Here is a 25,487-nt window from a genome sequence, read left to right as displayed (position 1 = left end):
AATCAGGAAACAGCCAATTGACCCAGCAAGACCCACATCACCAAGACACCAGGCTTTGTTTTGTCTTGTGTGAATATTATGCCATTATGGTGTAAGTTGTCTGTAATTATTGTGTACTAATTATTTATTTATTAATAATATTAATTATTATTTTTTATGTAGTCAGGAAATACGCATAAACAAGCTCTGATGTGATATTGAAGTAAAATAAAGGTAACATTTTACCTGGCATAGCCAGACTCTAATTCAATTCATTCAATTTCCCCAAATGGGCTCTGTAAATTTGGGCTAGCTTCCAGGCGAGGTAACATAGTCCCAAGTTATACGTTCTGTTATGTACAATATATGTTGTGCTATGATGTCTGGCCATAAAATATATTTTAGGCAGGGGAGTGTGAGAAAGTAGAGACTTCTAAATAAAGTTCTACCACCACCAGAGTCAGATATTTCTGTCCCAGATATTTTTGTCAGGGTCAGTCATATTGTATATATAGAATATGACCAGTCCTCCTCTTGATGGCCAGCCAGCCTGAACTGGTCTCACTCATAGTATACCCAACAGCATATTATCTGCTGTAGTTGTTTCCCACGACAATAAGATTCTGCTGCATGTTGTTACATCCTCAGAAACTCAGATGTCATTGTCTTCTCGTTGATCTTCCAGATAACTTACGAATGCCATGCTGGAGCTTGTTCATGCTGGTGAGGAGTTTCCAGGTTACTCACTTCCTCTTTTCTTTAAGTTTCAGGCCCCCATGTCACTGCCTGCCTCCCCAGCTGGGATGTGAGTCATGTGGGCAGGATTACTGTCAGGCAGGCCTCCCACTCTCCCCCTCCATGCCTCATGTAGCTGCAACAGACTCACTCAGGATGGGCAGGAATGGGCCACCTTCTCTAGCCAGACCATATTATCACATTATGCTTCATGTAGGGTGACCTGCGGCAAGACTCTGAATAGGAGGACAAAGGAGCAAAAGGCCATACACCCGCAAAATTGTATTCTGTTTCTATGTCCGGAGGGCTTTAAAGCTGGACTGCCCGGATGGAATTCAGATGAATTGCCAACCTATTCATGTATGACCACCAGACCCATGATACAGCTTGAAACCATCTTCTGAGGGAGAAGAATCAAACACATGGGTTTAAGTAATGTTACCAGTGTTAAAAGTATTCACGTATTTATATAAAGTATGTATAATGCCTCATGACTGATAATCAATAAGGGCTGTTTTACCTCTTAATAATGCCACCAATGACATATTTCCATTATGCTAATGCTGTTTATTGCTGTTTTCTTAATAATAGCTATAGGCTAGAGCTTATACTACATCTCAATGGTTCATCCAGTCTATAATGTTTTATGGATATTAGGTTAAAGTGCTACCCAAACAGCTTTATGATAAAAGTGGGGATATTAAGGAAATTACTTGGACATGCTGGGAAAAGACAGAAAATGGATGCCAGCTAAACTACACTACAGAGTATGTGAGATCATGCAACACACATAGCCTACCTATTCCAATGTTAATGGAATTATTTCCCTAAAGGTTCATAGGAAAAGTGATTCCTTTATCAACCTCTTCTATGTGAACATGTAGGCTTACCACTGTATGGTTGAATGTTTGCTGGAAATATCTCTGAGAGACTACCAGGCAGATACATTATTCATCCATGTGTCTGATCACGTCTACTGTGTCACGTCTAAAAAACCCTTCAATTAATTGCCAACTCTGAAGGGGGCGTTGGTATCCACTAGATGCTGCTAGCGTGTAAATTGTGGTCAGCAACTAACATCTCAGTCAAAATTGGTCAAATTGAAAGTCCTTTAGTGCAAAGACCTAAGGTCGGTTATCGTCTTGATCATCGGAGTTTCTCGCTGACCGTCACCACCATTCAGCCAGCAATACACGTAGCCTAGTCTTTCAGCGTTGATGTCTACGGGCCACCTTTTCGGACATGAAAGGGTTAATGCAAAAACAAACACTTGGCTAGAGCTCCCGAAGTGCATATAAACGTCGTTGTTTAGAGTATGAAGAACTGGCTTCAGTGGATGATGCTGATGCATTGGAACTCGAGAAAACGAGGAAGACTGCGTTGTAATATGAGTAACTAGATCAAACTTCCCCATCCAGTTGAAGTTTACGATACTGCTCAGCATGTAGGGACTTGAAGATGATGTTTCAACGGTTTTCTCTGCGGTTGCAACTTTTAACTGGAACAGGATATGAATGGATATCATGATGAATTACTCAACTAACAGACACAAATTCGACTTCAAGAAAAGTCGTCTCATTTTGCTTCCAGACACTATACCTTTAGTTCATCTAAGTTCCGCTGTGTAATGAAAGCAACTTACGTTTCGCATGAGCTGAGGAGGTTTTGGTCGGCTCTTTCAAGTCGTGGCTTCAAAATGAGGAAACCAAGAGTGAATCGGATGGTCCTGGCTATTTGTTTGGGATCCTTCGTCATGGTCATATTTTATTTCCAAATTAATCTAAAGCCAGGTGAGTTCTGTGCGATAATTGCTTTGTTTTATTACGCACACCATTACGCATGTCTCATGGTTTGGGTACCAGCAACAATGTCACTGTCTTTTGTGGCAATTGCATTATCCGCTTTAATTCAGTTTATTTAAAGTGTTGAATATTTATTCTACAATTCAAAAGTACTTGAATAATGTTTCACAAATGAAGCGGCACTGGGTACACTGTTGCCTCGACGAGATATTTATAGTAATGTCCTACACACTGCTTTAACGCAGTACGTGTTCTTTTACCAATGTTCTCTTATGTCCTGGCTATTTGTCATGTAGGAAAAAGCCTGGCTGATAACCTCAATTTGTTCTTTTGTGTTGCGTTAAATAACTGGTGTATTCGTCTCTCTGTGTAGCTACAATGACTGCATTCAGGTGGGCAACTGACCCCATCCCCCAAAAATCCAGGGTCTTCCTGCGAGTGCAGGACGTTTCGGAAGGTTGCTGTATTGCAAATGCATGGCAGTACACATGTCTTTGTGGCTGTTGCACTTTAACAGTGTATCTAATGTAAGAGGTTTCTGCATAACAAAGTACTTAATGACAAAGTAACTAAACTGCAGTGGGATTAAACTGACTTCCAACAGAGTCTCAGGCCATAGGCACAGAAACAAAAGCCTTATGAGAAAATGGCTTAACTTTACCTTTTAGACACAATACATGCATTACACACTGAACAAGCTCAAATTGTGAAGCTTTCCTGTAGTCACTGTCTGTGTCGAGCAGAGGTTGCTTTTGTATATAGCAGCCCTGTGTCTGTTGTGGCACTTCTCCTGCCAAAACTCCGCCACATAATTACACAGGCAGGTTGCTTGGAGTGGGCACCAGAGAGCTGGGACAGCCACGGATGTTTTGGAGCTACTGTTGTCCCGTCCCAAAGTGCACAAAGGAAAACATTCTTGTGTAAGCTGTGGTAGTCTCCAGATGCAGTGTGTGGTTTGGGGCCATGCGGGTTATTGTGTTTTATTTTTTGCTTCCCTTTATTTATTCATCGTCAGTTTTTTTGGACCAAAAATCAAAACAGTATGACTCTTCAACACTGAGTGAAGGGATTGATCAATTCCAAAAAGGGTGTGACAGAGAGAACTGCATAAGTTTCAACAAGTCATTCCTGGAATCTTATCCATGTCCATCAAGAGATGTCCCTCAGGATTCTATTATCATTGCATTTTACATTTGTTAAGCTTGAGACTGAGCTGCTGATGGTGTCGTCAGATAAACAGAACTGAAGCCTGGGGGATTTGAAGAAGTTGCAGTTTGACTCTGAAGGGTACAGGGAACTTATGGTGCTAGAGGATATGGATGTTATCAGTGGTGGCTTGTTTCCTCAGCTAAGCATGCTGCTTCACAAAAGGAGCCATCTCATACCTTCTCTGTCTGGGCTTGTGGAAAAGGTCAAGCAGAGCTTGTAGGTTCATATATCTTTTAGTAGCCAACCATGCGTTTGCAAACATCCTCCAGGCTCACATGCTGTCGTGGCTTTGTGCTACTTTGGCCCACACCAGTGCAGTTGCTGTGCATTGGAAGTTCAGTGTTTCCCATACATTGACTTATTTGTGGCGGCCCACCACAATATCAGCATTGACCACCACACAATGATTTTCCAGGTTGTACTAAATTGTGCTTAAATCTGGTTAGCATCATAACCACGCTGTGCTAATTTGTTAAAAACTGTTGCATTCAAGGTAATTCTGCAAACCAACCACCACAAATGGAATTCGATTCTCTGGGAAACACTGAAGTTCAAAGGTGAACAAGAAAGATTTACAGAGAGAGAGAAGGAGAGAGAAAAAAGGAGAGCAAAGAAAGAGTGAGTCGAGTGGAGAAAAGGAGAGGGGGTTTCCAAAGACCCCATGAGCACACTCCACACCCACAGGCCCTTCACTATCCCTTCCCTACAGACTTTTACTTTGATGTCCAATGCATTGCAGTTCATTTCTTTAACCTTCTATGTCTCATTCTATTGTTTGTGGTCATATGTTGGTCTGAGCTCTATATCGTGTGCATGATCATGCCAAGTCTGTCATGGCTTCATTTTAGTCATTATTCACAGAAACGGTTTATTTTACATTCTACGTCAATTTTGGATCATGCAAGGATAGTTATGCACTGCACACACACAAGGGCCAAGTGTAGAGGCAACTGACCTTCCTTGCCGGGTGACGTTTCTTGAACAGTGCAATCTTCCAATCATCTATGCTCATAAGACATATAGGCTAACATTTCACCACTTTTGCACCCTGGATGTGTGTGTGTGTGTGTGTGATGACTGCAAAATGGTTTACAAATTCTACAGCCATCACATACACAACACATCCAGTATGCCTTAACTCACTAGTTTTGTGTTTTGGCTTACAGCTGCATTTCCTCTAAAGGGAATTGTTTATAGTGGTGGATGTTTTTGTAATGTAATATTAGGACTCCACCAATTTCGTATTTCAGAGAGACTGTATTTTTTGTCAGTAGCATTCAGGTGCCCCTGGCAGCGGTATAGAGTAGGGTTATTGGGGGAGACCCTAGGTGCCCCTGGCAGCGGTATAGAGTAGGGTTATGGGGGAGACCCTAAGTGCCCCTGTAACACTTGCTGCCTGACTGGATGGGGAGTGTTACAGGGGAAGGCCCAAATGCCATGTCACAGCTGAGCCTACCCTGCAATCAGTCTGTCAGTTAATATGAGAATGCATCTGACAGAAATTATGTCCTCCATGGACCTGGATGCAACATAGACAGACTGCAGCACAGTCAGACTGAATGTGCTAAATAGGAGGATAAAAAAAACTCAACAACCTTGCACAGTAACACAGATACAAACATGTTTGTACTTCAGATTGAGATCAAGTACCGGTAGTTTCTCCCTGTGTTTTATATTGTACATGAACCCACACTTACTAAATAAACATTGTGTGTACTGCATTGCCTGTCCTAGTCTACTATATAGTCAGATAAGCAAGGTCAAATATTGCATGCTCAATCTGTCTTAAAGTACCTGTGTAATAGCTCTATATCTATTCATTATTGTAAATGTCAGCCGGCCGGCTGCATCCTCTTTCCCAGTGTGGTTGTAATTAATGAGGAGGCTGCCTGCGCCTGTCGTCGGCTATGAGAAGCTTACTCAGCACTCTCCTGCTGTGTAAAGGGAAGCTGTCCACGTAGTGTACCACAGAGCAGAGCATTGCCTCTCCTGCACCAGCCCTGTGGAGGGAAGGTGGGCTTCATGGAGGGAAGGTGGGGTTCATGGAGGGAAGATGGTGAGAGAAGATCGTGTTCATGGAGAGAAGATGGGGTACATGGAGGGAAGGTGGGGTTCATGGAGGGAAGATAGTGAGAGAAGATAGTGTTCATGGAGGGAAGATATAGTAAAGTATTCACCCCTTGCAAGTGACGTCACGTTTTGTTCGCGCCACAGCAAAATAGCCTAGTGGACGGCAAGAACACTAATCAAATCAATGGGTTGTAATGGGACATATCGCACAGCTAGGAGATTATAGTGAGATTTAACCATAGTAATGCCCTTCCACGACTCTTGGCTTATTGTTTGGAATACAACAACATCCCATGTTCTTGCATAGATATATTTTGGTTTGTTTTCTTTGTGTTTCAGGAGTATTTCAACCACAATTGCATGCTTATCTCCTCAGTGTATGAAGCACAGCAGCGGTTGCTATAGCAACCATAGACTCTGAACAGGATGGCAGATAGCACTTAGGCAAAGTCTTTGGCAAGATCTGAATGTAAACAGATAATACCGTTCAAGTTTTTTTTTTATTTCCTATTTCTTTCAATTCTTTAACTTAAAACATGTAAGAAGTAAGTTTATTCGCTGGGCAACGTACAAACTGACGAGTTACATTAGCCCTAGCACTATGAGCTCTGATAAGCGTTAGCTAGAATAGCTAGCTTCTAAGTGTGGCAGCTAGTTATTATTTCATGTTCTGATATGACATTCTTAACATTTTGACTATGTTACAACTGATAAAAAGCAAGACAAATAAAGTAACCAAATTGCTTTGCAATATTTTAGTCCAGAAATACTTATGGGTGTTCATTTACCATAATGTTAATTACAGTAGCCTAACGTAACGTTATCTCCCCTTGCTGTTACCACCAGTTTTAATAACTTTACATTTGCGATCATGACCCATTTCATCTAACAACACCACTGGCATCTTCTTTGACTATCAGACCCCAAACAGCAATACATTGAACTACAAAGATGTTATAGTAATGGTGTTCAGTTCATCATAATCTTTATGACATAATGTAATTTGCCGTCCGTCTCCCATCTTTTTGCCGTCCAGCATGGAGCCGTCACGTGACTTAAGTCACGTGTCTGCAAGGGGTGAATAGTATATATACTCTTTTGATCCCGTGAGGGAAATTTGGGTTCATGGAGGGAAGGTGGGGTTTATGGAGAGAAGATGGTGTTCATGGAGGGAAGGTGGTGAGGTGAGAGAAGATCGTATTCATGGAGGGAAGCTGATGAGGTGAGAAAAGAGAGTGTTCATGGAGGGAAGCTGGTGAGAGAAGATAGTGTTCATGGATGGAAGGTGGGGTTCATGGAGGGAAGATAGTGTTCATGGAGGGAAGGTGGGGTTGATGGATTGAAGCTGGTGAGAGAAGATAGTGTACATGGATGGAAGGTGGGGTTCATGGAGGGAAGATAGTGTACATGGATGGAAGGTGGGGTTCATGGAGGGTGTTCATGGAGGGAAGGTGGGGTTCATGGATTGAAGCTGGTGAGAGAAGATAGTGTACATGGATGGAAGGTGGGGTTCATGGAGGGAAGATGGTGTTGATGGAGTGTAGAGGAGAGCATGCCTCTCAGCTGTGCTCCTCTGCTGAGGTTAGGAGCGCAGTGCAGTGCAGTGGAGGCTGTGAGGCCCTGCTGCCTTCCCAGAGGGTCTCCCACACAGAGGGCTGTTCATGGGCAGCCTTGGGAGCACACATTAGCCCCTCTGTGCTCATGCATTTCCTGTCCATGCCATTCCGTACAGTTGGGATGAGGTTGGTGGTGGGGGGGAAGGATAAGGAGTGGAGAGAGAGAGTCAAAGAGCTGAAGGACACAGTATGGGGGTCTAGGGAAATGTCAGTGTGGTAGGCAAAGAGCTGACTTTCTGAGGGAGCCAGCTGTGTTTCATGATCTGACCCCAAGCTATTTGAAGGACTGCTTACTTACTAAGACTAAGAATTAAGACTTTGGTTGACTCTTGTAGTCTTTGGTTCCTATAAGAAATGCATAACTAGATGAGCACTCAGAGAACTGTAACATCTGGATCAGTGGCGTAATTTAATGGGTTGGCTACACCCTTGTGAAAATTAGCACAATAATCCTAGTGACAAACGCATTGACAAAACAGACAAACAGCATTAAAATCACAACCTTATATTTAAATATAATAAATACATGTGAAGGTTAGGGTGTGTGTGTGTGAGAGAGAGAGAGTGTGTGCTATATGAGTCGTTCCCATCCCCACAGTGCAGCCATTTAGCCTGCCGCTCTCACAGCCACGCGTCTGTGCTCTGCTCTCACCACCCTTCATCTTCAGATCTTGCTAGCTCAGCTCAGGGGAATGTATAAATAGCCCATTTGTGCTCCCTTGACCATTCACAGAGAACACAAAAAGTAGATGCTTTGGTGAAAGACATTGTCCATGTATTTTATTTGCCTTTGTAGTTTCCACAAGGACGTATGGTTTGTTTACTCCATTGAAACTGATTATAACATATTTTGTATAAGTATATATACTCTTTTGATCCCGTGAGGGAAATTTGGTCTTTTGCATTTATCCCAATCCATGAATTAGTGAAATACACTCAGCACACAGTGAGGTGAAGCACACACTAATCCCGGCGCAGTGAGCTGCCTGCAACAACAGTGGCGCTCGGGGAGCAGTGCCTTGCTCAAGGGCACTTCAGCCGTGCCTACTGGTAGGGGGTTTGAACCGGCAACCCTCCGGTTACAAGTCCTAAGCGCTAACCAGTAGGCCACAGCTGCCCCACTCAATATATCACTGTATCATTCTTTTATCATTGTGTGGTATGCACCCTTTTCTAAAGAGCTTTGGATTTTTGACCTTGGCCCTGTGTGCCGCCCTGCCTCATCTCTTATCATGGTTTCATCTCATTGCCTAGACACTTATGCCTTCATTCATAGTCATCTAACATTAAATGGGGCATGGAATGATTTGACGTTCTGTTGTATAAATGTTTAGATATGTGATTGGACCACAGTCCATGCACCAGACCTGCCTGTACTGTACTGTGCTGTACACCCCAGACTGTTTAAGTCTTTATTATTTGTCCACCGTCAGTTTCCTTTAGGAAAGGCTAATGTGTTTTAAATCAAACAACCTGAATGAATAAAAGCTCAGTTGTGTTATGTCATATGTTTTTTTTTTTTTCTGAATCTAGTAGGCTAGTCCACACCTTGGCACGTGCCAAACCTCTGTAGCTGCTAACAACAAACCCAGCCAGTGCACAAAGCACATGATCCCCATACAGAAACTGCTCAGCCCTGGGCTGTTAGACCATACAGCTACACTATGGCATTTTTTTGAACGCTTTGCCTCTCTTAGCGAGCATCAGTTAATGTATTTCACAGCTGCGTTTTAAGTGTTTCTAACAATGTTGTGCAAGCAAGTGTTTTAAACAACAGTTAGTTTAAAACACTGAAACAACAAACTCAAGCTCGGGTTGTTTTGAAGCACAACCATTATAGTCAGCCCTCTGTTCTGCATTTGAATGTGTCCTGTTGTGTGTTTGGCTGGCACAAAGGTCTGTCTATGTGTTTTAATTTATTTAATTATCTGAGAGGTTTGTAACTTGCCGCTCTCAGAGAGATGGGGTTTCATTTGTCTTTTGCTTATTTGGCTACATCAGTCTCTTTCCATCTCACTCTCCCCTCACGTTCATTAAATTACTCCCTCTTGCCTTGTAAAAGCCTCTTCCTCTCCCTCACTCACTCTCTCACTCTCTCTCTCGAAGATGGTGCTCTGCAAAATCCTTTGCTCCTTCCTGCATCCCTGCTTTGTCTCGGAGTTACCAGTATGGGCATTCTCTCACTCACTCTCTCTCTCTCTCTCTCTCTCTCTCTCTCTCCCTCCCTCTCTCTCCCTCCCTCCCTCTCTCTCTCTCCCTCCCTCCCTCCCTCCCTCCCTCTCTCTCTCTCTCTCTCTCTCTCTCTCTCTCTCTCTCTACACACAGATATTCCCTCCCTCTCTCTCTCTCTCTCTCTCATACACACACAGATATACCCTCTCTCTGTGTCTATCTCTCTCTCTCTCTCATACACACACAGATATTCCCTCCCTCCCTCCCTCTCTCTCTCTCATACACACACAGATATTCCCTCCCTCTCTCTCTCTCTCTCTCATACACACACAGATATACCCTCTCTCTGTGTCTATCTCTCTCTCTCTCATACACACACAGATATTCCCTCCCTCTCTCTCTCTCTCTCTCTCTCATACACACACAGATATACCCTCTCTCTGTCTATCTCTCTCTCTCTCCATACACACACAGATATTCCCTCCCTCTCTCTCTCTCTCTCTCTCTCATACACACACAGATATACCCTCTCTCTGTGTCAATCTCTCTCTCTCTCTCTCTCTCACACACACACACACATATGCCTCCCTCTCTGTCCCTGGCAGGCCATACAGTAGCCCGTGTGCTGTACATTGCGTTGTGTGCCTCGCCCTGTGCATGCCCCCTTTCACCCTCTCCTCCCTCCCTGGCAGTCGCCGTGGCAGCCAGTGAGTGGGTTCAGTGTTCACAGAGGACTCTCAGGCCCAGCCCTGCCAAGTTTCACTAAGACGCGGAGAAGCGTACGCGTACGCACACACACTGACAAATACACACACACACACACACACACACACACACACACACACACACACACACACACAGACACATACACTCACACACACACACACACTCACAAATACACACACACACACACACACTGACCACTCTAACTCCCCTCTATGTCTACTGACCAAGCGGTCAGTTTATAAATGTAAGAGTTCCCAAAGATTTCATTGGCTTGACTGCTCATCTGTATTTAAAAGGACATCTTAAGGATATCAGCTGCCAGATTCTGCCATCATTAAATTCCCACAGTAATGCAACAGCCACAGGAAAATGAGAACCAGTGGAAGGCCGTAAAAAGTCAGATCAACTCATATGTTTTCAGTTAGCTTAATGTCATAGTTTCCTAAGTGTCATGCATTTTAACTACGCAGGCGTGTTGGATACAAGGCACACACAGGTACCAGCTGCTTGCTGTGTCCCTGTCCAGTAGCTTACCTCACCTCGGCAGACTCTAAAAGTGATTGCTAATAGACGTGTGCTGCTGGCTAGCATGCCTCTGACCACTGCAGCAGTCAAGTCTAATAGGATCTTAAGCTTAAGTGAGAAGTGTATATATAGCATTTGGTATTAAGAGTTGTTATAAATACAATAGGATTTACAGTGATGGGGAGCAGGTTTGGCTGAATTACAGTTAAAGCAGCAAATCAAGAGGTTGTGTGACATGTCAGCACTAATTTTACTGAGCAGCTGAGCTGTTGTCCAAGTTGTGTTGTAGGGCAATTCCATGGAAACTTAATTTTTTTGTAACATCCATAACACCAATAAAATGTGATGGTATGGTATGATGTGAATGATTACAAGACATTTGATAATTTGCTATTTTTGGCTGAAGAATGTAAACGAGAAAAAATGCACAAAAAATGAATTATCATTCACATCATAAAAATGCCAAGGCATTTCACTGGCGTTATGGATGTGACAAAAAGTCCATTTTCCGTGGAATTGCCCTGTATTAGATCTGTCTCAGGAAATGTGTAGTGTGGTGGCTGCTGAATGCTTAGGTGTAGGCTATAAAATGCCAAGTCACTGTATTTCCAGTGTGTGTGGGGTAATTGGATACTGGCAGGTTAATCCCGTCCCTCGTGTTTAAAGTAATCTGGGAGCAGTTCTGCGACCAGTGGCCCTATCAACTGTCCATGTGACGAACGCAGCAATCTTCATAATGTGCTGCATGTTGCCAGAAGGAAGTGCCTCAGTGGGAAAACAAAAGGTGAAAACAAGGGGGAGATGGAAAACTCACCACAGGCCATGAAGTGGTAAAACTAACTACTAATGTAGGCCTACAACCACCAACGGGCACACACATACACACTTTCTATTTTCTATTCTCTCTCTCTCTCCTCCTGTAATGTAAATATTTGATGCTGTTATGGCTTATTCATTTTCATTTCATTATGAAATACCAAAGGTGTTACTCACCTTGCCATGTTAAATGGAACAACTCCCATTACAATTGAGAGTCCTTCACATTGGCACTTTAACAGTGCAGTGTAGCAGGTGAGCATGCTTGGGGGAGGGGGCAGAGGTCGTCTTGGACTTCTTCAGCGCTGCAATACGAGTTGGTCACTGTTGGGAAAAACTAGATTGGTTGGTCAGGATGCCCATGCTGATAAGAATGGCAAATCAATAGCCCACAATGACTCTGAATCATATGCACGAGCAGCTTTCATGCGCCCATATGAAGCATGTGTGCTAGCATCCGCATGTGTTATCTGCATACGGCTGCATGTGTGCTAGCATTGTTCGGATTTCGCTAATTTGTTTTAGGACATGGTCTTTCTCCACTTTGAGAAGGTGGAAATGCAAGGCCCTTACTGGCCTCTTCAAATCATGTCATATGGCAGAGGTGCCAGATAAACATAAAGGCTATTAGAATTAGGATCCAACACAGTTACCTTTTCTGGAACAGTGCTAAGGCCGCTTAGACACATGTCGTGTTTAGCTTTGAGCTTCATTTAGAAGATTATTTCACAACTAGAATTTATTAGTGGTATTTCAACACCCCTGTCTATTAAATAGTAATACAAGTAAGAGTGTACCATCCTTTAAGCTATCACATATAATCACATACTGTGGTAACACAACAGTATTAATTAAGGTGTACTGAAGGGAAACACACGCATAGAGAATGAACTCTTACAGCCTATTGAAATCATGGAATCCCAGAGCAGTCTCCAATAGTTATTGGCAGATCAAGTATAGGCCTACTGTAGACTGTGCCAAGTTTGAAAGCAGAATGTATAGTATACTGAATCAAGATCTCTAAGGCGGAACCACAGCCGGCCAACACAACACTGTCTGAGGTGGTTGCCTAGACTGTCAACTAGCAACTGGGAGGCAGTTCTCTAGAAAACTGCTGAGCTGTTACATCAGCTGTGTAGGCAGACAGCAGAGAGACTGTCGTCAGGGCTTTCCGTTTTTGTGCCACATCTCCTTTTAGCGATTTGGTCATATGGACAATTTGTCTAATCCTGTGCAGTGGTCTTGTATTCAGATTTATAAATAAAGTAGGCCTACTTCAAAGACACCTCACAATATCATCTCCTTAATCATACATTGTAAATATAGCATAAGAACTCCAAGATCATTATTATGTGATATCGGATATATGTGAGTTGCGATACACAATCGCACATGCCTTTACTCTTCTTCAGCATATTCCTTACAAAAGAATAAAGATATGTATACTCCAAAACTTACTGACAGAAAAAGCAAAGGAACAGCACTAGTACGTATTGCAAAAGCCCCCCCGCAAGCACTTCAATGTCATAAATGCTCCACAACAACTAAGTGAGATTTTAGGCACTTAGCTTTGCATCATGCCTTACAACACCCCTTATATATTAAATATATGAGTTATTCTAAATTCACTGCAATCTACTAAACTTCCTTGGGCTTATGATATACCTCTGACAGACTGTGTGTGTGTGTGTGTGTGTGTGTGTGTGTGTGTGTGTGTGCCATTTGGCCTGGCCCAGAGGCCCTGCGGCTCAGACTGAGGAGTTCTCCTGCTCCATTTTTCCATGTGAAATTCCAGTCCTCTCAGGGAGGAAGCAAATGTATATGTTGTGTCTTGTGTGTGTGTGTGTGTGTCAGAGCCTGACTGTGTCCCATATGTGCGTATACATTCTGTTCAGGGCTATTGTCCAGAGTTGACTGGGAAAACAGATGTTGCATTCCAGGGAGTTTAAAATGTGCTTGGGTGACCCAGAAACTGATTTGAAAAAAAAAAGTCATAATGGTCATAGACTTTTTGTTGTATTTGCTTCACCAAATGGCTTGGTGAAGAAAGAAGTCCATTTAGATGTCAGAGCCCACAATCAAGAGGCACCTTTTTAAGCCCCACCTGGTTTCCTAAGTAATTCGCTATAATGAAAATGTTCTTCTCCCAAATGAGCCACTTTTCCCATGACCTACATATCCTTGAAACAGAGTCCAGGAGAGTGCTATATGGCAATAGTGGCAGGTAATATCAGGTGATTGAAAACATTTCATTCTAATCCTGTGTCCTGGACCAGGTGAGAGGCCTGTGAACTGGTCAGTGTGGCCCGTGATTAGACTCGGTTGGTTGAAAAGTAAAACAAAGACAGAGGGTGGAATGTGCGGAATGCGAGGCTTCATTAGACCGCCTGAAAGACGAGACGCTCTGACCTGACCTGAAGACTAGCTCCCTCCTGGAGGGATGACTCAGGGTATGAATGAATGTCTCTGTCTGCTCTCCTGGGCAGTCTCTCATCAGTCTCTCAGCGCTTCGTCATCGGATGTTATCAAAGTGGCATATCGTCATATTCCTCTGTTGAGCTGCTTTGGTGGTGGTGGGCTGGGGAAGGCTGTTTAAGACAGTAAGCGGGCCTATTAAAACCTCTCCTTCTCCATGTCCAGATCAAACCCAGGCAGTTCATGCTGTATGACACTAATGAAGTACAGATCAGTGGTCAGTGTGATTCTTTTCCTCTCTAAGAATAACAGCCAGCATACACACACAAGGATTTGCCAGGAGATCTGTCTCACAACTGTTACTACAGATCCCTTACCATATAACAAGGAGTCACCTGTGTTCTTTGCCGTTGGTAGTTAACTGTAATGACAGAAATTAAACATTTTCCTGTAGGGTATGCATGGCAAACGTCGGAACAGCTTTGCTGGCCTGCAGTGAGGGGCTAATGGGGGATGTGAGGCTGTGCCCCTTGGGTGTAAGGTGAGCTGGCTAGCCCGCTGCTGGGAGACCCTCCTCTGTTTGGATTTGCTCTGGAGGACTTGAGCCGCTCTTTCAGACGCCGCACAAAGGAGTTGACTGTTTTATGCGAGGTTTTTTCTCTTTTCCCACCAGGGACACACTGTTTTTTTTTTTTTTTTTTTTTGCCCTAACCTTCCCTGTAAAAAGTGTGGAAAAAATGTAATCTCTCTCTTTCTCTCTCTGTCCCTCTCTAAGTGTTGCCACTGGGTCGAGAGGTCATGGGTGGGGGGTTCAATAGATGGAAAACAGATGCAGTGAGGTGTCGGAGGAGATGAGGAAGCGCATGACTGTGAGTTATAGCAGGATTACAGTATACACACAGAGTAAAGTTGCAGCCATGCAATGTCATCTGTGTGGCTAATGACTTTTCCTCTGTCTCCCACGTCCACCCCAGGATGATGGGTGAAAGCTGCCTCCCGCCCAGCGCACACACACTCACACACACTCACACACACACTCACACACACACACACACACACACACACACACACACACACATATTAACCACCCAACCTCAGTCATGGACATTCAGAGAGTCTGTTTCTCATAAACCTTCTAAGGGAAAGCGAAAGTTGGACTCCGACAGAGGATAGCCCGCTCTTAAATGTTGAGTGGAATGTAGACTCTGAGTCAGGGGATGCCGCACACGAGTCAACATTCCAATGCAGCCAGACCAACACAGAGTCCTGCCTTCTCTGAGAAGACCAACAGGCAATACTGCCTAGTATGCACACATTTCAAACTTTACTTGGGTATTCCACCTACAGAGACTTTATGATGGTTTATATCCAAGTCTTTTAAATTGTTTTTGCTGCAATTACTGATCATCACCTTAAAGGCCTGCTCTGTAACTTTAGTCACTTCTTCGCGATTTCTCACTTTTGCTGTCACATTTTTCTCTACGGAGCTCCCCCTACAGCTTTGGGGTGCATATTTCACAACCTTCTCTTTGGTCTTTTTGCTGGTTCTGCCATGATGAACAACAAAAATGAAGCCATCGCTGCTTGTTCTTACGACTAGCCGGCATGGCTAACCGATGCTTGAGGAGGCGTGTGTATGTCCAGAGAATTAGGAGACGGTAGGGGGAGCAGGGAAAGCTGCCACAACAGATCATTTAACCATCACAATGATTTTTAAAGTTGAAAATGTTGTATAACCAAACCCAACCCTTAACCTTGACAATACAGTGTCAACAGTTCATTTGTTTATAATCTGAGCATCAGATTAGTCTATAAGAGGCCGTCTGAGTAAAGTGTGAGCTGCATTTCTACCATTATGTTCAACGACCATGTCAGAGTTCATATGCAAATGTTCAAAAGCTACCAATTGTGGTACCTCTAGTTTCTCTTCAGTTAGATGGGGCACCGGCAACTCATCTTTCTGTGCCATGTGCACTGGACAGAAGCCCCTGAGCCAGTAATTGATGTCTTACCCTGAGGGCAGGTTCAACTTGAAAGCCTTTCTGAGGTGACCCATTTCAAATTACAGGACTATGGCCATATTTACACACAGACCTGTAATTTTGATGCCGGCCATCCGCTGCTCATGGCCTGTGGCAGGGATTAGTTTTCAAACCACAGGGGCGCCGGAGGCTTAACGTCAGTGCGTCCTCCAGACTGTCGGAGGATGACTAAGATATGACGCCAGAGGCGGCTAGCTACGTATCTCCTTCAGTACCTTGTAGTGGTTTTATGGCCTGGCCTCTCCAGATTTAGTGGCACAGAGTTATGGGGGTTGTCCACCGCATGATGATTGAACTCCTCCTGTGATGGTACACCTCAAATTGCCCCCAGAGGCTTTATTAGTGGGACTTGGTCACTGCTGGTGGTGAGGAGGAAAGTCTTCCTCGGTGGTGGATTTATGGAGTCAGTGCATATTGTTTCTCATTTTCAGGCTACTTTTGCGTGGTCTTTGAAGAATAGCTTTTCTGCTCCTACTTGTGTCCAAAATGAAGCTCAAAATAGTATCAGATGGAAACAGCCATCAGTTCTGTGTGAGTTTAGAGAATAAGGTTTAGAGCTAAAAGAGAATAGAGAGAAATGGGATGTGGTCCCCCTCCTCCTTTAATCAATTTATCAACTTATAGTCTGAAATGCTACTTCAGTGTAATGACTATTTATTACCTATTATTATATTACATTACGGTGGACCAGCCGGAAGAAGGTCTTCGTTTGATAGAAAGGAACTTGTGAATGAATCAGTGGCTGAGTAGATTACAGTGCTGAACCTAAAGGACCGGTCCCTTGTCCTCACACGGACAATCTGATCCACTCTGGCATGTGATGTGATGACAGTGTGCGCCTGTTTGTGTGTGTGTGTGTGTGTGTGTGTGTGTGTAAGCAGTAAGCACGTGTATGACATGTGCGTTAAGTCTGTGTGTGCGGTACATGGGGGTAGATCTGTGGGTAGCCATCCACAAACCCTGGTTTCTACTCCACCAACACAGTGTAAAAATACATAGATAGATAGATAGATAGAATACATAGATATAATAGAGAGATAGATAGACAGACATAACACTTACTTGGTCAGACGTGGAGTGTGTGTGTGTGTGTGTGTGTGTGTGTGTGTGTGTGTGTGTGATTGTCATAATAGACAAAGTTGACGCTGATAATTTGTCGACATCAATACATTTGATACAACATTTGTTAATCGATTAATTGACAAATTAGTCAATATACTATTCAATATAAAATAGTCATTAGTGGCAGCTCTAGTGTGTGTGTGCATTTGTGCTAACTCTGTCTTCTCTCTGTCTCAGCGGCAGCACAGGGTAGTGACCAGACCAGAATTCTGGCCAAGTCTAGGAGGAGCCCGCTGCAAACGCTCTACGACACTGACCCGGTAAGTGCCCACGTCTGACTGCCCATGTGCGGAAGTGTAAGTGCCCTCCTGTGTGTGTGTGTACCCATGTGTGCATGAGTTAGTGTCTGTGTGGGGCAATTCCACGCAAATCTGTCACGTCCATAACGCCAACTAAATACCATGGCATTGTGTTGGCGTTATGGATGTGACAGTTTTGCACCGAATTGCCCTGTGTCGGTGTGCCCACCTGTGAATGCCCATGTGGGTAAGTGCCCATGTGTGAGTACCCACATACCCACGTACGCCTCACCCTCTCATCTCATCTACTGGAGCTGCAGCAGAAACATGGCTGCCATACTCAAAGCCGAAACTATCACATAAATAGCTTTTTGGGTAATTTTCCTGTTTCCCCAAGCAGTGGCTGATGTAGGTCATCTTCATGTTGATGTGGATGTGTGAAATGCATGGGTGCTGGAGCCAACATATGAGAACCGAAGAGGCAGAAACAGAATATCAAATAGAACATGCCTGCTCCCAAGAGAACCTGTCTAGGCTTGTGCCCAGTCAAATGTAATAGTTCATGCAACTGCAAAGAACTGGTCCCAGACGTGTGTTTGGAGGTCTAAGTGGCTGCTGGCTGCTGGTCCAGTGGTGGAGCTGTAGCATTAGCTGCTTTATCACGTCAGGGCCAGTGTGCCAGAGATGAGTCACTATGTGGCATGTGCCAGGGCTTAAGTGAGGCAGTGTGTGTGTGTGTGTGTGTGTGTTCAGCTGGTGATTTAAAACAGATGGACACTTTCTCTTGTCCAGACTGTTTCCAGGTCAGATGGGTCTGAAGCCAATCTACCACCATAAATCAAAGGCATTTACACCATTTCCTGTTGCTACCAGTCGCCGGTCTTGGTTTGCGTGGCGACGCTGTCTTTTGTCAGTGCCTTGAAGATTTTTTATAGTGTCTCGGTGGTATGTATGTGTGTGTGTGTGTGTGTGTGACTGTGTGTGTGTGTGTGTGTTTGTGCCCGTGTGTGTGTGTGCACGGGCATTCTTGCAAGTATATGCCTGTGTGTGTGTTTCTGTCCGTTTCTGTGAAATTTATTTCATTATCACAGCGGATCAAGGATAGTTCACATTATCATTGCTATATACCCAATTACACTAGCAATTACAGTATGTATTCATCTTGATGCTAGTAGAATCAACTGCATTTCATTTACAGTAATTGAATTGAACTAGTAGAATTGAACTAGTAGAACCATCATAAAAGAAGCTAGACAGCAGAGCATCTTCCATGTTCAAGCCTTCTCCTACATGGAAGTGGGCCAAGTAGCCCATATTTATCTGTTCAGTGACACATCCCTGCATTTCTCATTTTGTACCATGCTGAAAAGCCAACCTTTATAATATGCCACTACTAGCATGATGTTGAGCAGTAGATAAAGGCAGACTTGTTTGTTTGGGATTGAGCCGTCTCTGTAAGTGCTCTCCTCTGTATAAAGGCTCCTGTCAGTCGCTAGTCTGACCTGGTGGGTTCACATTTAGACCTGTAATTATGCACACAGGTGACTCCACACACATAAATATCCTGCTGGAGCTCCTAATGCTTCATTCATACCTTCCACAGTCTCTCCTTTCTTTCTTTCTCTGATCTCTTTTTTCTTTTCACCTCGCTCTCTCTCTGTTAGAAGTCGGCACCTGTTTTTCTTCTAGCTCCACAGTTGCACTCTTCTGTCTCTTTTACTTTCAGTGGCATTTCAGTTACACAGGGTTTTTTCACAGTTTCCAGCCTTTTATTGGGCCAGGTAGGGACAGAAAGGTAGGAAGTCTGCACACTGAGATCCACATTTAAAACATCATGGACGGCCATGAGGTCAGATTGTCAAAGCACCAAACTGTTAGCCGTTTGTGCTGCGTAGAATTATGGTTCTGGGAGTAAAATGTATCTGGGACGCGGTGACCTGCCCTGGATGCCAAAGTCGTTCCCCACTGATCCATACCCCCTTGCAAAGCAAAGAAAATAGACTTGAGCTATTGTCTTTCGGGAAAAGAAAAACATTTGTTTGGCACAATGGAGTCCCTTTTAAAATATTCAGGAAGGGAAAACAAGATCTCAAAGGAAAAAAGGATTTGACATTTAATTGAGCTATGGCTGTTGTTGTCTTAGCAAAGTCACAGCTCTAAGGCATTACTGGTAAAATCCCAGATCCATTCTTGTACTTTATATTGAACAAATTACATGTAACTGAATAATTTAAATTGTTAAAACAGACATGTGTGCATGCATGCATGTACTCTATCTCCTTCCTCAGTACAAATAACTTCTGACTACTTAAAGAGTATTCAGTAATGCTGTGGCAAATGGCACCTAAGACCCTGTGCTCAGCTCTGTGATCATGTCTTGATGTGCGAGAGTGTGAGCTTCACTGCTCTCCAGCAACAGTTCCACTCAGCATATGGGCCATAGGCCAATCCCCATGGCAGTGATTTAAGATGCCATCAGCTTAAGTCTCAGGATTTCAGGCTTGATTGAAAGAGAAGCACCACTGAAGGCAAACCTCTGGTTTAAAGGTGAAAAATCTGTTATATTTGCTTTGGCACATGGAACGAGTTCTGGGTAGGCTTCTTTTGGCAAACTGCTTTGGTAATTATGCTCTGGCTAACAAGAACGGCCTGTGGTTTGATAACCAACAACATGTGTTCAGTAGACCTATCTGCTCATTTTCAAATCACTTTTTATCTTTCATCATTTTTGCAGGGTATCTTTTTCTCTCTCTTTCTTTCTCTGTTTCCACCTCATACTCCCCTCTCTCCTCCTTTCTCCCCAACTCCACCTCATACTCCCCTCTCTCCTCCTTTCTCCCTCGATGACTTTTGACTTTCCTTTTCTTTTCTTTAAACCTGCGGATTCAGATTTGCCATGTGCCCATTTTAGTCATGTTTGAATACTAGGGCTGCTCAATCGATTTAAAAAATTAATGTAATTAATTACATACTCTGTGATTAATTAATCTAAATTAATCGCATATATAATTTTTGCTGAGAAAGTATTTTAAATTTTTAAATTAAAATAAATCATTGAATAATCAGTATTAGTGACATTAAAGTTCAAAAAATCTTTTATTATTATTTTAATAATGGCCATAATAATCTATAATATGACCTAATATGCTGAGGAAATAAATTCAAAAGTGCTTCGGGAAGAAGTTGTTTTTCACATACAAGGTATTTCAGGCCACAGATATAACCTAGGGGACACAATGAAAATAAATGAACACTTCCCTCAGTGTCAACACTTTCTTTGCATTGATGTGCGACTTTAGAGTTGATGAACTCCGGTGATATGCAAATTCCTTGCTGCAGACATTGCAGAGGACTTTATTTTAATCAACACTTTTAATCAACACCATCAGGCCGTTGTTTAAAAGTAAATGTTCCAATCAATGATCTAGTCAGCACATTTTCTTCTCTCCTTCATTTTACAGTCTAATGTTTTAGGAGAGGAGTGTTAACCCCCCCCCCCTTTGTCTTTGTCACTGCAGATGGAGCTGTCACCTTTGCAGGTGATGCACCAGGGCCGGCGCGAGCTGCTGGAGGAGGCGTGTCACTCGTACACGCGCAAGCGCCGCGTGCTCATCCCCGAGGACCTGAAGCACGTGATCGTGGACGACCAGCATGGTCTGCTCTACTGCTACGTGCCCAAGGTGGCGTGCACCAACTGGAAGCGCGTGCTGATGGTGCTGACCGGTGGCGCGGGCCCCGAGCGCGAGCGGCGCCAGCCGCTCCAGATCCCCGCGCACGAGGCCCACGTGCCGGGCAACCTGCGGACGCTCTCCGAGTACTCCACGGCCGAGATCAACCAGCGCCTGCGCGGCTACCTCAAGTTCCTGTTCGTGCGCGAGCCCTTCGAGCGCCTGGTGTCGGCCTACCGCAACAAGTTCACGCGCAGCTACAACACGGCCTTCCACAAGCGCTACGGCACCAAGATCGTGCGGCGGCAGCGGCCCGACGCGCGGCCTGAGGCACTGGAGCGCGGCGACGACGTCTCGTTCGGCGAGTTCGTGCGCTACCTGGTGGACCCGGCCACGCAGCGCGAGGAGCCCTTCAACGAGCACTGGGAGCGCGTGCACTCGCTCTGCCACCCCTGCCTCATCCACTACGACGTGGTGGGCAAGTACGAGACCCTGGAGGAGGACGCCTCCTACGTGCTCAAGCTGGCCGGGGCTGACGGCGAGGTCCACTTCCCGGCCTCGGGCAAGAGCACGCGCACCACGGGAGAGCTGGCCGCCAGCTACTTCAAAGACATCAGCCCCGTCTTCCAGCACAAGCTGTACAACCTCTACCGCATGGACTTCCTGCTCTTCAACTACACCATGCCCAGCTACCTGAAGGTCAGATGAGGACAGAGGGAAGAGAGGACTATGGGAGGGCAGCAGGGGTGTGTCACAGTGTCTACATGTCACAAACATATCTCTTCTGTACTGCTGTCTGAACAGAGATCCCTTACAGATGGATTAATATATTGGATTTTTCACCTCGTTTTCAACTAGTTTTGAACTTGAACTTGGAGAGCATCTACGAATGTCAGAGAGCACTTTGTCTCCACTCCAGTGAAAAGTCTTTTTTTTGTTTTTATCAATTTCTATTGATAAATGTAATTTATAGATTTTATAAAAGGAAGTGTTGCAAGCCAACTGAAATAATGCTGATGTTGTTCTTACTGAGGACTCTTAAGGTGAGATGGTTGTCAGATATGAGGGGAAAGCATTTATATGATACAGTAGATTTGTAAATTACCGTCATGGGTATGGGGACATTTGAATATTGTAGTTTACCTTCTGTTTTCTCACAGTCATTCACACATACTTAACCAGACTGCCTGTCACCTCCTGGACATATGTGGACATATTGCCACGTCAGACCTGAGGGACTGCCTGTACTGTGGCTTCACTCAGAGCCAAAATAAGTTCAGGAAGCTTCCGTCCGTTTGAAGCGTCACATGTGCCCAGTGGGGCATGGAGCCTGAACAAGAAAGTGCCTGTAAAAAACAAAAACAAAAAAAGACAGTACTTTGATTTTGGCAACTCAGAGCTGTGCTCGCCGCGCCAGACTCAACCCCCCCCCCCCCCCCCCCCCCCCCCCGTCATGAACCCTGTCCAACATACTGTGAAAGTGATAGGAGGATGTCAGTGTCTCGCTGTGACCTTGTGGCGGTGTCGTGTGAGTGTGTCTTGGTAGATCACCACATAGTGCCTTCTCTCGTCTTATCAGTGTCTCCTCCTTACAGACTCCTCACGTGCTGCTTCACGTGTTGCGGGATATGTTTTTTGAGGGACTTTCGGCATTGACGTGGCAGCCATGTTTATTTGTTTGTTTCTGGACCCAACATCCACACTCCACAGTACTGTATGTGACATTGTTGTCTTGCGAGGTAACAATTTATTTATTTGTCAGAGGTTCGGACAGAGACAAGTCAGCCAAAGCTTTTTCAAAGCCGCATGCAGACTAAAGACCTCACTCAACTGAATTCTTCCCTCTTACACATCAGCTGAAATAAACTTTCAACAAACCACCAAAGTGTTATCTTCTTCCTGCCCCTTTGAGACAGGTCTGTGAGGGTTGGGGTGCAATCTTAGGGGTGGTTTTTGTATCACACCACTTGTGAACACAGTGTGGTTTCAAAGCAGAAGCAAGCACAAAAATTAGTCAACTACAACGTGTGGTGTGTGTGGTGGTTCTGTGTGCACAACTGTCAGGCTGTTCTTGTGAGAGGCTAAAGCCCTTTGAAACACAAGAGCCCCTCAAACTTGTGCATGGTTCCCATCGCTCATGTTGTGTGTTGTTTACAGTTCAAAGGTCACGGGTTGCGCTGTACATGGCATCACGTAGAGCCCCCACCACAGGTTCAAGGTCACAGCTCCTGTCAATCACCCTGCCTCGCACCAGATGGTGGTTCTGCGCCCTGACTCTCCATCAATAAATCATGGTGATGAAGAACGCCGGGCCTTGAACTCCAGGCCGCTAACTTTACTTTTGTGGTCTTGCCCTCTATGACACGTGTCCCCACTGCCTCTTGAGAAATGGGTGCAGTTGTAACACGTGCTCTTTCTATAGTCACTGTTGAAATAATTGCACTGCAGTGAGTGTGTGTGACAGGCTTCCCACTCTAAGCCAAATGTAAAATCCATGACTTTTCCATGATTTTCCCTGACAAAAAACCTGAATTTCCATGACTTACTATATAATGTATACTGTAACGTTACAATATACCGACCAATGATTTCAGAGCACCCACGTAGCGGTAAAGAATCTTTTACTTTTTTAGAGCGGGCGATGAATAAATGGCCATGAAATAAACACAGTTGGGCTACTCAAGCCAGCAGTAAAGCTAATAAGCAGATATACACAAATTCTGTGTGAAAATACATTTGTATTAATGTATTTTGGCAAGTCAATTTTAAACTGCTACAACACAATTCCCTGATATTCCATGACTTTGCCTCAAAAATGATCAAATTCCCTGACTTTCTGGCATAGACTCTAAAATTCAATGATATTCCAGAAATTGCCTGTGTGAACCCTGGTGTGTGTGTGTGTGTGTGTGTGTGTGCGTGCATGCATGCTTTCCCATGTGTCTGTGGACTGTAGGGTTTACACATTACCCTGATGGATTGCCCTTACATGTTCCAGAGAGAAAGAATCCCTTCCATCTATTTCTATTCTCATCCTGCCCAGCATGCATCAGGCTCACTTTGAATACAGGAAATGCCATGGGGATAAGATAAGACCTTCTTCCTATGGGGCTGGAGAACAACCACTACAGCACAACTGGCACATTTATTGTCAGTCCCACAGCACAGAATGCAGTACAGTGCAGCAAGTGAAGCTTTGCATGCTCCAAGTCTTTGAATAGTAAGTGTTTGCAGCCAGCCTTGTTTGATAGAGACATAGCTAGCTGAGTGACAGTATAGGCATTATTAGAATCAAACCCAGTGCAAATGGAATTGCATATAAATATGTTTTTCCGAGAGAACATGCACTATTTTGCAACATACAGTAAAATTATATGACTTGAATGTTTAAAAAGCTTTATCTTGAATATATTGAACTCTCCCACGATATCTAAACATTTCCATAGGCCATGGTTCAATACTTTGGCAGTATAGTGCATAATCTTATTACAGTCAACTTAATGACATCAGAAACTACAGGATACAAGAAAGAAAAGCTTACATGACTGGATGGCGGACTATCAAAAATATTCTGGCTTTCTATGTTAGTTCTAGAAAAACTATGTCTACTTTCTCATCTGACAGGGACGGTTGACATTTTAAAGCAGTAGATAGACACGTGCTCACACACTATTGACCAAAACACACACTATTATTGCTTCAATACTGTGCATTGACACCGTAAGCATTTACAACAAACCTTGGTTGCGATTTTCACAAATTCTCGACTGGACTACTACGGCGTTAGCATTGCTGTACAAAATCTAGCCGTAGAGAGTATGTGCTAACACCTTACACTAGGCAGTGGACTTGATACACCAAGCTTGTCTATAGCCTGCACAACATCTCAGAGAGTATATATTGTATATTTGCCTGTGATGAGCATTGAGGCAGATTATGTAGCATCTGGTGTCATGGTGGTTCTCCTATGTGTTGTCTGTCCTCTGTCGCAGTAAAAGCTTGTGTCCAGAGCCTCCGGGTGAGCAGTGGGCATCAGGGGAGATGCTGACGTGATCACACACACACACACACACACACACACACACACACACACACACACACACACACACACACACACACACACACACACACACACACACACACACACACACACACACACACACACACACACACACACACACACACACACACACACACACACACACACACACACACACACACACACACACACACACACACACACACACACACACACACACACACACACACACACACACACACACACACACACACACACACACACACACACACACACACACACACACACACACACACACACACACACACACAC

At 44.2% G+C, this 25,487-nt stretch overlaps 1 protein-coding gene across 1 annotated transcript; it reads left to right on the top strand.

The window, feature by feature from the left end:
- Positions 1–1,846: 1,846 nt before the first annotated feature.
- Positions 1,847–23,293, top strand: LOC125301491 (carbohydrate sulfotransferase 11-like). Its single transcript, XM_048253953.1, has 3 exons — positions 1,847–2,504; positions 17,407–17,489; positions 20,987–23,293. The coding sequence occupies exons 1-3, from the start codon at positions 2,342–2,344 to the stop codon at positions 21,842–21,844; spliced, it is 1,104 nt and encodes a 367-aa protein (XP_048109910.1). The 5' UTR covers positions 1,847–2,341; the 3' UTR covers positions 21,845–23,293.
- The last annotated feature ends 2,194 nt before the right edge of the window (positions 23,294–25,487 follow it).

This window comes from Alosa alosa, chromosome 10, assembly GCF_017589495.1.
Source record: "Alosa alosa isolate M-15738 ecotype Scorff River chromosome 10, AALO_Geno_1.1, whole genome shotgun sequence".
Classification (NCBI taxonomy): Eukaryota; Metazoa; Chordata; class Actinopteri; order Clupeiformes; family Clupeidae; genus Alosa; species Alosa alosa.
Note: the sequence above shows the minus strand (reverse complement) of the source record. Positions and strands in the feature narration are given on the sequence as shown.